The sequence below is a fragment of the Gadus chalcogrammus genome, chromosome 11 (genome assembly GCF_026213295.1).
Source record: "Gadus chalcogrammus isolate NIFS_2021 chromosome 11, NIFS_Gcha_1.0, whole genome shotgun sequence".
Lineage (NCBI taxonomy): Eukaryota > Metazoa > Chordata > Actinopteri > Gadiformes > Gadidae > Gadus > Gadus chalcogrammus.
In genome coordinates, this window is record NC_079422.1 from 9184991 (window position 1) to 9196808 (window position 11818).

Here is an 11818-nt window from a genome sequence, read left to right on the forward strand (position 1 = left end):
GTAAGGTAATATGCATGTTCGGGGGTGGACTGGCCATCTGGCATACCGGGCATCGTCCCGGTGAGCCGTTGACCCAATGTGGGCCGGTCCGGTCCGCTATGTTTTCTTTTTTCCTCTCTCTCTAAATTCCCTCCAATTGGGCCGGCCAATGGGCTACAGAGGGTTAGCAGTGTGTTGCCAGCATCGACGCATATTATTGGTCTATGTTTGTCATTGTCAATCAATCATGGGCTGACTGGCTCAGGGAGCCCTGGCAGTGCTGTCAATCACAACACAAACCAGGGTGGGCGGGACCTCATGGCATGGGCCGGAGTCGCGGGAGCCGGTGTAAGTTCCATATTGGCTCGGCTACCAGATCGGCTCGGGGTCCGTCGTCTGCTGATTACGTCACACAATACGCTATCTACAGCAATAAGGTATTTTATGGCTTAAATTAAAGAGCCTGTAATGATCTTTCATTTTGAACATAGACCATTCCCAACCTATTTGTATGGATAGTTTTCTTCTAAAAACAAAACATCCCTCGGAATCATCTTGGCTGTTAAGATAAGCCGTCCGTGTTGCCAGATTGGGCACATTTTCAGCCTGATTTGGCTACTTTGAATCACGTTAGGCTGGAAAAACGGGATATATGCCCAATCTGGCAACACAAACCGAAACTAGACAGACCTACTCGCGCTCACACATGTGCTCGCTGTGGTTGCTATGACGACAGCCAGAGCTACAGCACAAAACAGCCAATCACAACTGTCCCTTAGCAGCCAATCACAATGTAGCCTACGCCCATTCAAGCGTACAGCCAATGATATTGTGTAACGTAATCAGCAGACGACGGACCCCGAGCCGATCTGGCAGCCGAGCCAATATGGTACTTACACCGGTACGGAGCTGAAAACGCCCGGGTGGTGCTGAAAAACGGCGACATAAGCCTCTGGCGATGGAAGTTAAATGTTCAAAATTGACAGACCTATTTGGTGCCGGTGTAAGTACCATATCGGCTCGGCTTCCAGATCGGCTCGGGGTCCGTCGTCTGCTGATTACGTTACACAATATCATTGGCTGTACGATTGAATGGGCGTACATTGCGATTGGCTGTACGTCGGACATTTGTGATTGGCTGTTTTGTGCTGTAGCTCTGGCTGTAGTCATAGCAACCACGAGTCAACAGCGAACACATGTGTGAGCGCGAGTAGGTCTAGTTTCGGTTTGTGTTGCCAGATTGGGCATATGTCCCGTTTTTTCAGCCTAACGTGATTCAAAGTAGCCATTTTCATATTGATGTTAATTTCAAACATCTGCATATCTTTTAAGTTCAATTAACAGTTATGCAGGTTTCCTTGGGGCTCTTTGGAGACTTAAGTCATCCTTCATGACAGATACATTTGTCACCAAGTGTCACTACATCAAAAAAGGCTACATGGCTATTGGCTACATATACTTGTCAGTACACAGATACTGAGTACAAGTTCTGTTTGCAGTTTTTTTGCAAGTCATGAATTTGGTGAGGAGTGTAGCTGGCTGGCTGCGGACGAGGAAGTACGTTTTTGTAACCATAAATAGAGAATACAATTTTTTTTACCTATAGCCGTTTGAAAAGTCTAAGACATGAATTACAGGTTTGAATAGATTCTCATTCTCATGCGTGTTTGTGCACATGTAAACATACATGTGCACATACACGTATATGAGAATGCATATATATTTAAACCTGTAATTCATGTCTTAGACTTTCATACAGCTATAGATAATATATATTTTTTCAATTCTCTATTTATGGTTTCATAATGACTGAGTCACCGTTAAAACAAATGAGTTTCAGCTCTAATGCTGCTACTGTCTGTAATATGTTTCTATTTAGATTATTTGTCGAGATATTTTGTTATTATTGTCCGAGTCTGGTTTTAACTAATTACACCAAAAGATTTTCACAGTCACAGACTAAAAACTGCAAGAGAGAATTTAGCGTTGGATCAAGTGTGATATTTAACAAGGGTTTTATAGATCTGTAGATATGGGTGATGGAGATGCAGCGACCACAGGAGGTCCGTTAACTTCCTGTTCGGGTTTCACATCTATTTTGTCAGCAGCACCAGAGACACAAACTTGAAAAACAAAAACAGTAAAAAGCAACAACTGCTATTTACAGTGTTGTACTATTATTGGATGGATGTACTTGATTAAATTGTTTTAATCAAGTACATACAGGCTTCTTCCCGTTCATCTCGTCCCACCCCTAGTGCTGATAATGTAGTGGGCTGGTCTGGACAGAAAATGCCAGGGCTGACTTTCTGTCCCAGTCCACCCTGAAAGTTAAAACTCCTTTCTCCCATGCAAGTATGTAGGTGTGGCAAGGTGTACAAAGAGGTCCAGGAAGTGGGGCTTGCAATTTTCAAGATTTATTTAATTAAAAAATATAAATTCATTTGGACAAAGATACCATGCTTGCTTGACAGCCATGTTCAATGTTTATTTTCAATATGACGTTCGGGTATTCTACATGAAGTTGTTAGATTTGCTTCACAACAACAGAGGTACTTTATCAGGGAGGGGCTTTGGAGAGAGTGTCTCGTGCACTTTCCCCGATAGGAGGAGGGTCCCTTGCTGCGAGAGCGCGCATGCAGTTAGGAAAGGTGGAGGTACGCTTCACTTTCACGCATGTGGATTGTTTATTTAATCGTGGAGTTTTAACAACGAGGTGTTGCAAGGTAACACATGGCTAACTATAAAAAGCTTTCATTCCATTGTACGTTAACTTTGGTCCACGTACAATTCATTCCTGAACACATCATCGTTCAGGCTGACAATTCAATTCATTGCAGCACATTGACAATGCCTACTGCTTAATGAAGGATTATTTTATCATACCTTATAGCCTTGGTGAATATCTTTATTATGTCCATGGTGAATATGGAAATGTTTCCAATTTCCTAGCACGTGTTACAGGTGACATATATTCTATTAGACTGCATTTTCTACCCGCTAAAAAAAGTTTCCCCTTCCCCCCCCCCTCAAGCATGTTTTTACGACCTTTATATACACGTCAAAGAAGTCCTTCTCATTGACCCTGTCCAAAATTGTCATGCACAGATATCGCAGCAGGTCAGAAAGATGTATTATCATGATGATAAAGGATTATCAGAGTTTAAGTAAGCCAACTAAACAGATAAACAAAACAACACTGTGGAAAAGATGCTGTGATGTGAGTGAATTTTACATCATAGAATACTTTTAAATGGTTTCTCAGCTATTGTAATTGGTGGGGAGGATGGACATTATTTGGAAACGGAAGGAAACCATGAGTGAACATCAGTAGGCCTACTTGTGTACAGTGTGCTTGTTGACTATACCGAATGGCTTTGCCATTGGTCAAAGGTGGACAAGGGAGTAACCCAATGCATTATACAATTTGAAATGTAGTCTTCATGTTGTTGATAAAGTAAATATTTCTTTCCCCAATATATTTTTTTATTATTATTAGGTTTCCATTTAGATAGCACTTTCCATTTAGATAGCACTTTTCATTTAGATAGCACTTTTTGCTCCGACTTTTTATATTATTTGTATTTGTACAGATCATTGTCTTAGTCTTATTGTACATGCAACTAATGTATTTCTTCAAAATGTTTCCCATATGATTGCAGATCAACAAGAGTTTGCGGAATTCAGAAAATCCAAAGAAGCTGTTGGGAACGGCAGAATACCGTTCCAGAACGGCATATGCCGTTCCGCCTGAACGGCAGTTACCGTTCCTGAACGGCATATGCCATGGTATGTCAGTGGTCGCGGTGGCACATGCCACAGGCCAATCAACGATCTCGGCGTCTCTCTTCTGCCTGCTACCACAACAAACAAATGGCTTGGTAGAGAGAATGACCGACACAATTCAGCAGCGAGCTCTTTGTTATATTCTTTAATAGACCTTCAATTTGATTCTTATGTGTCATTAAATGCATATATGTTTAGATTTATTTTAGGGTATGCCTTTCCACTGAAATTTATGGATTAATATAAATACAATTTAATTCAAAGATTATTAAAGATTATTATTATCATAAATGTCAATATTTGGAAAGACATAGTGATTAATTTTTCTTCATTAGAATCAGTTGCATTGCACCAATACTGCCTGCCATAGAAAGGGGCTGCAACGTGAGTACAGTGGAAGGTTACGTCCACATTGATTTGGCTCCGCCCCCGACATCCTAAAAGTGTGTCACTGGGTTAAAGTGAGTGCTGCGACCCTGCCAAGGGGAGTGGCCGATAAATGGATCACATGAAGTACACCATTGAGAACATTCAGTTCTCTTGTTATCAGTCACTACTGGAAAGTCAAACAATAAGGGAGTTTCTACTACGCATCCACACCTATAGTTCCCTAAATACAACTCGAGAATCTGCTACAGACTTGCTATTTCAAAATACAACTTCGGCACGACGATAAGCGGGTCGATCTTTGAAACGACGCAAGTCTGCACCAGACTGTCAACTTGACTAACAGTGGCGAAGACGTTAATCTTGACAGCAGTGTTCAGCGAGCGTATTGCTTCCTGTTGACAATGCAGCAATCCAAGGTGCCTGAAGATAATGGAGCAACCAAGCCAGGTAAGACATCAAACCTCATTGAATGACGTTGATGCCTATAAAGTGTCCAATTACAAGATGTGTGTCATTTGCACCATCGAGTAGGCTACAACGTAGCCTATGTGTTATCAAGTGTTGTTAAAATAGCCTTAAACGTAGGTTTAATGTTCCTGGAATACATGGTAGTGATTGATGATTTTTTTTTTTCGAAATACTGTTTAAATGGTTGTTATTGTTATTCAATCAGGTATGACCCGTGCATCATTCATAAGTTGTGTTTTTTATATATTTATTTTCTGAATCCAATTTTTTATGAGATGATATATTCAACTAAAATTCTGTATTTGGTGCAGTTTTCCAGTGAGATCGATGGGTAATAGGCCTATCCCGCATGTCATCCGTAAAAAAAACAACAACAATGTTCCGCTTTCTAGATCTCACATGGACAGAGCAGCCTAGCCATGTGCCACTGTGTATCACGGCATAGTACATGTTCCGCAGCTCTCTCTCCCAATTGGTCGAGATTAATCAGTGACGCGCCTGTTGTATAATCGGCGCTCCATGTCCCGGTGCAGACGCAGACTGCAGGTCCACGTGAGACGGCGAGAGACAGAAGCTGTGACCTAGATTTCCCCCTTCCACTAAAACGCAACAAATCCACATGTTGGTGTACATTGAAAGCGTATAGTCATGGCTTGGTAATGTAATATTGATTGGCAATTAGTAGAATAAGGCCTACTAATTTAAGAGACCATCGAAAATAAAAGCAAACTCAAATATTGGATTGTTTGGTCGACAGGTCATAATCAATCTTACTTTACATCTCGTTAAATATTCAGTTTGATTTTGTTAGTGTACAGTATTTGTCTGTTCTGGTGTTCTGTTGGTGGCTGAGGTCCCTCCTTCACAGTAAAGCGTTTTTGAGTGTCTAGAAAAGCGCTATATAGGTTCAATCTATTATTATTAGCTTATTATTATTGTTCAAGTTGTGTTTTTTTCTAACAAAAAACGTCTATTTATATTTTAATGGCAGTAGGCCTAGGAATTATTAGGTCTACCTGTTGGTATATCCCTTAATATATACGCTGACTATATTAACACCTCATCGCTTATTTTTTTTAATTTAACTTCGATTAAATGCATAATTGAATTGACAAGGGTCAAGGAGAGCAAGCCCTTGTTTGACATCTGATCCGGTCATTTTTTTTATTCTTGGATTCTTTTTGTTTCACTGGGGTAACTGTGAATCATATAAATGATGTGGAAAATGTGGTGCCAGAATTGCCACCCTTCATCCCTGCTTTGCATTTGACCGAGAATACATTTATTTTCCTATTATCATTAAATTCTCAATCGCCCTGTTACCCCCCCCTCTCCACAGGGGGTGTCATAGCGTACATCTCCTCGGGCTCCGCCTCCAGTCCTGAGTCTTGCATGAGCGACAGCTCCAGCAGCAGCTACCTGTCCTGCTCTCTGACGATGTCCCGCCCCTCACTGCCCAGCCGTGCCGTGGGCATGCTGGTGGACATTGGGCCAATGACCAAAGCAGGCCAGCACCGCGGCCCTGTGGGTGAGAGGTCCAGACGCTCGTCATCGTCCTCTTCCTCCTCCAAGAGCAGCATCACCAGTAAGCCCACGCCCCCTGCTAATCGTAGCTCTCCTACAATCCTAGGCAACGGACAAATGCTGGAGTAACTAAAAAGGGGTTGACAATGCATTCTAAATGCAAAAGATATATAAAAAAATGGAAAAATATTATTTCTAACATGTAAGAACAATTTAAAATAAATAAATAATAATAATATATATGATGCCGTTATGAACAAAGAACATAAAGTGTTAAAGCTAGTTGGCGTGAACCATGGCACTGTGCTTCAACCGGGCTAACTGAGTGTCTCTCCTGCCCCTCGGTTGTGTATGGCAGAGATCAACGGCTTGGTGCTGCTCTGCAAGGTGTGTGGCGATGTGGCGTCTGGCTTCCACTACGGCGTGCATGCCTGCGAGGGCTGCAAGGTGCGGACACACAAACACATCATCACACACCTGATTCAGGGTTTTTCCTGAATGATTGAAAATAATATGTATCCTCTATTACTCCTTAAGCTATACAGGCCCCTCAGTGACCGAAACATGTTCTTACGGTTCTCTCCCGGCTCCTCAGGGATTCTTCCGCAGGAGCATCCAGCAGAACATCCAGTACAAGAAGTGTCTGAAGTTGGAGAACTGCACCATCATGAGGAGCAACCGCAATCGCTGCCAACAGTGCAGATTCAAGAAGTGTCTGTCCGTAGGCATGTCAAGAGATGGTAAGGGCCCTTTCAGGCTCTATTATTACCATCTCAGCTTCACACATTGTCTGTGAAGAAGTGTCGGGTTTTATGAAGACCGGGAAAATGCCTTCGGGAACAGCTGAATGTAGGGATTCACCCGTCTTGAATCGTTTTTATTTGTGTTTTGGTCTCTTTTCTTCAAATAATAGTATTTTTGGGTTACCTGGTTGGGTTAGCTGGTTGTTATTTTCCAGTTGATAAACCAAACATCTTTGATCTTTAACAGATTATATACACCATGAGTTACTTATTTAGTTATCTAACGGTCATGGTCGTTTAACGAGAAGTCCTTTTAGATCTGGCAGAAGTTTTAGAGCTTTGCCTTGATTGACCCTTGATTGAAGTTAAGACAGATGACCGTTTGTTGAGTTAATAGAGTTAAAGTGAACATAGGACAAGTTGATAGGAATACCACTGTTGTGCATCTAAAGAACCTTTCTGCTAACTCCTTCCCTGCAGCTGTGCGCTTTGGTCGGATCCCGAAGCGCGAGAAGCAGAGGATGCTGCTGGAGATGCAGAATGCCATGAACAACATGATGTGCGGCGGCAGCGGTGGCGTACTGCCTGGCCACCAGAGCACAACACCTCCTTTTAAGGCCATGGCCCTCCACACCAGCAGCTTGCCTTCCTCATCGTCATCCTCTTCATCCTGCTCCTCGTCCTCCTCATCCTGCTCAAGTCGCTTCTCAGCCCGCTGCCCCCAGGGCACCGAGTCGGTGGTTGCCATGGAGACCAACTCCAGCTCCGCTTCCTCTTGTGGCTCCGACAGCGGCGAGGACGAGACTGTCAACATGGTAACGGCGTGGCCACAGGAAAGTTTCACCAACAGCAGGCAAGGGTCACCGGGGCTTGGGTTGCCCGGCCTGGTCGCTGTGGAGACCCCGGTGAGTGACAACCATTTCGAAGTCGAGCAGACCAGATGGAACTGTTGGAACAACAACAACATCAATGTCGCATCAGAGGAATACCAGCAACATAACCAAGGCAACAGCCAGCGTGTCACCAACACAGCTTACAGGGAAGAGGGAGTTGACCACCAGCAGCAGCAGCTCAGCAGCGCCCCTGGTGGTGAAAGGTCAGATGACGTCCACAGCCTTCCGCAAGACCAGCACACCTTTTGCGCCCCAAGCGTATCCAATGGCAACAGTGGACCAATCAACAGCCTGCACAACAGAGCTCACTTGGTGAGTGTTTGGTAAACAAGCTAAAGCTTTTTCAACTCCAAAGTTAAATCCTCACAAGTGGAGGCAGGATAGTTTAGGCTGGATTAGAGGCTTTAGCTCTCAGCCAGTAGGTGCAACCCAAATGTCCACATTCCACCTGTAGGTATCCTTGAGCAAGTTGCCCTAACCCAAACCTGCTCGTGCAGCTCTGACTTGGAGCTAAAAATGGTCTGATGGTTCAGGTGTCGCCAACGAACGACTCGCCACACGTGGAGCCCAGGGGGCCCAGCCAGGAAATCTGGGAGGACTTCTCCATGAGCTTTACTCCGGCTGTGCGCGAGGTGGTGGACTTCGCCAAGAGGATCCTGGGCTTCCGCCAGCTCTCTGAACAGGACCAGGTCGGCCTGCTGAAGGCCGGCACCTTCGAGGTGAGCCACACCTTCCAGAGCTCCTCTGTAGAATTAAGATGAACATATATTTCATGTAGTGTGTGCTGCTGAAGCCCGCCCCGGCTCAACAATCAGAGCCGACGTCATCCCTGATGGCCACCGTCGCCCCCCCCCCCCCCCCCCCCCCCCCCCCCCCTTTGTAACGATCCCTGAATGTGCTCTCTCTCCGTGTCTCCAGGTGCTAATGGTTCGCTTCGCCTCTCTGTTCGACGTGGCCGAGCACACGGTCACCTTCCTGAGCGGGAGGCGCTACAGCCTGGGGGCCCTGCGAGCGCTGGGCGCCGGGGAGCTCCTCAACGCCATGTGTGAGTTCAGCGAGAAGCTGGCGGCTCTCCGTCTGGACCGCGATGAGATGAGCCTGTTCACCGCCGTCGTGCTCGTCTCCGCCGGTATGAACCCCCTACAATACCTACCTACCTAACTACCTACCTGAGGAAGAGTTTATTGTTTCATGCTGATTCCTTGATTTAGTTATTTATTTCAAAAGAGAAGCAGCATCTAGTTTTTAAGGGGGTCCACAGGTACAAAACATAGAAGTTCAGAGACAATTACAAGACCTAAAACAATCAACCTAGGAACGTCAACAAGGACATGCACATAGGGGTATCTTTCATAGAGCATCATGGCTTATCCTTTCGTCTCTTCCCCCCTCTCTTCCCGGGACCAGACCGCTCTGGGATCCAGGACCTGGACTCTGTGGAGGCCCTGCAGGAACACCTGATCCAGGCCCTGCGGGACCTGGTGACGAGGAACCACGGGCACAACGGCGCCACCACCTTCACCAAGCTGCTGCTCAAGCTTCCAGAGCTGCGCTCGCTCAACAATGTGCACTCGGAGGAGCTGCTCTCTTTCAAAGTGCACCCTTGATGCCACCCGGGTCGGGCCTCGCCTTAGCTTACCCTCAAGGCCTGGTATCGTCCCTTACCTGGGACGGTCCCCAGGCCCTTTCAAGATACGGGCGCCAGTTTCATCTCTTACCTTCTCTTACCCTAAGGACTGGGGTCCTTGCCCTGTCTTACCCTAAAGGAGAGATTTTGAGAAGGACCAGTATAGGGCATGGATGCTCTGTCCCCTGTGCGCTTTTAAATTATGATTAACAAAGCCACAACGACCATGACTATATACAGATGACCCCCCCCCCCCGCAGATACTAACTCTTCCCATTCTCCCTTTCTATTTGAACGATTTGATTGCTTTGTTTATTTTGTATTACAAGTTTCGTTTAAGTAAACAAGAGGACGACGTTAGGAGAGAATATCAGATGTACTGTATTTATGCATTGAAATGTTTAATTTGCCGGTGACTTGTTGCAAACCCAAGTAACCTCATTTCAATATCAGAGCCAGGCTAAGGATAAAGGGATGCTATGCTAGTTTTAGTCGGGCGGAGGGTGGACTTTAGGTGGCTTAATGAAATGAGATTTATGCGAAAGCCTTTACAAGTGTATCGGCTCAAAACAAATGTGTCAGTGAGACTGTGCATACCTTTTTATGTAGAGAATGTTTTGTTTATAGTCAGTAATTGTTACTTTAATTGTGCTTCATATTCACCTTGGAAAGCAAGCTATCAGAAAACGTTTCAAAGGATGTGTAATGATTGCTGCTAAGTCATTGCTTGCTAACCGCCATACCCTCAACAGGGTAAAGTAATGTTACCATGGCAAAAACAAACAACATTCAATATTCCAGCTTCTAGGTTTTAGCTTTCCATTTTTTCAAATATTCTATCCCATATTGCATACATGATCAATTCTGGTGCAAGTCCATTGCTGGGTAGGATAGGATGCTAAAGTTCTTATATGCTGAACTGCTGACTGCTAGGCTAACTCAAAAGCCCTACCATGCTGCTATAAGTGAAAAAACGTGTCTAGGTTTCTTATCACGAGTCACATTTGCTGACAATTAGTTTAAGAATTTAGGACTGGTAGGAATGATTCTTGAACATTTCACATAATTGGAAATAAAAAGGTATATGTGTGTGAAATGTAAACACAGAAATGTGTATCCAAGTATGTTTCTTCCACAGGCAACACTGCAATATGTTTATAGTTGTGCCATTAATGAACATAAATATATGAATACAATACTATGAAATAAAATACAGATGAAGTCATGTGATCATTTCAGTGGCGTGCACAGATATTTTGGGGGGCAGGTGCTCAGTGAAAAATAAGGGCACTTTGTGCGGTGTTACGTCCCGTAAGGGGAGTAACATAGTACCATGTCAAAAACAGTAGGAGTCATGTAGTCCATGTTAAGGGTGTTTATTGCGAAACTCAAGCGCCTGTCTTCAGGGTGATCCTGGGGCCAAAACAAAAAACAAAACGTAGCCTATCCCTGTTTTTATACTTCTCATCAAAAAGGAAAAGCCGACAACTAAAACAGTGGATTGAATTAGCAGTGGGAGAGTATTCCAGCCACACATTCCCAGAAACCATTGTTTCTGGAAATGACCGCCCCTCATTATTTTTTGGGTAAGGCACATCTGGTTGAGATTGGCCTACACTGCAGCACATTGAAATGTACCTGTCATTGCACTTGATATGAAATGTGTCAACATGTGAAGCATCTGTTGGATATTGCTTAACAGCTATATTTTTAATTGTGTCATCACATACAGCTGCTTCAACATGCCTTTCTTGTTCTCCCTCATCTTGGTAATCAGAGAGCACTGTTTCTGTTTCTGAACCTGTTGCTGCACTGGACTCTGCTTTATCTATATATTCTGGGGATTCATCTCCCTCATCTTCCAAGCTGGTAGATGCCCTGGCCAGGCTGGTCCTATTGTAGGACAGAACTGAGCTGCTTCCCTGCTGTAGCTGCCTAGAATAAAATAATAATTGTTTTGATAATATCCTATTAAGGTAAATACAAGATTACTGCAAATCTTGTAACATAGAAATAACTTATGGTTGGGACAAAATTATATTATTAAATGATATAGCCTCATGACTGATTTAGTACCACCAACCCACCTTGCGTAGTTAAAATAAAAGCTTTTAAGCTTTTAAATAACAGCTTTTAAGATATTTCAATAAAATAGGAGGAACAGTTCAACATTGAAATCTGAGCTTTAAAAGGCCCTGAACAGATAACATGACTCTGGTCTTTCATCTTGATCTTCCTCCTTGCTGCTGGTGGATGCTTTCATCCAGGAGAGCAGAGAGCTGCTCCCATGGGCTGCCTGCTGTAGCTCCCTTTCTTTTTCCTCTTTTAACCTCTCCTTTCTAGGCATTATACTGCAATTGGTAAATGAAAAGGGACCAACCATATGAATAAGACTGCTTGGTTACATT

The 11818-nt window shown here is 44.0% G+C and overlaps 1 protein-coding gene across 1 annotated transcript; it reads left to right on the top strand.

Moving 5' to 3' along the window:
- The first annotated feature begins 4226 nt into the window (after positions 1-4226).
- nr1d2a (nuclear receptor subfamily 1, group D, member 2a) lies at positions 4227-11074 on the top strand. The gene is made up of 8 exons (XM_056602176.1): positions 4227-4602; positions 5963-6208; positions 6506-6594; positions 6743-6887; positions 7371-8095; positions 8317-8502; positions 8702-8912; positions 9191-11074. Exons 1-8 carry the CDS (start codon positions 4557-4559, stop codon positions 9388-9390), a joined length of 1848 nt encoding a protein of 615 aa, XP_056458151.1. The 5' UTR covers positions 4227-4556; the 3' UTR covers positions 9391-11074.
- Positions 11075-11818: the final 744 nt, after the last annotated feature.

What these genes read in the sequence shown, in the direction of transcription:
- nr1d2a (XM_056602176.1), top strand. Translation starts at nt 4,557, where the DNA reads ATGCAGCAATCCAAGGTGCCTGAAGATAATGGAGCAACCAAGCCAG. An exon ending in TAATGGAGCAACCAAGCCAG is followed by an intron (nt 4,603 to 5,962) that starts GTAAGACATCAA and finishes CCCTCTCCACAG; the next exon opens with GGGGTGTCATAGCGTACATC. An exon ending in TGCACAACAGAGCTCACTTG is followed by an intron (nt 8,096 to 8,316) that starts GTGAGTGTTTGG and finishes CTGATGGTTCAG; the next exon opens with GTGTCGCCAACGAACGACTC.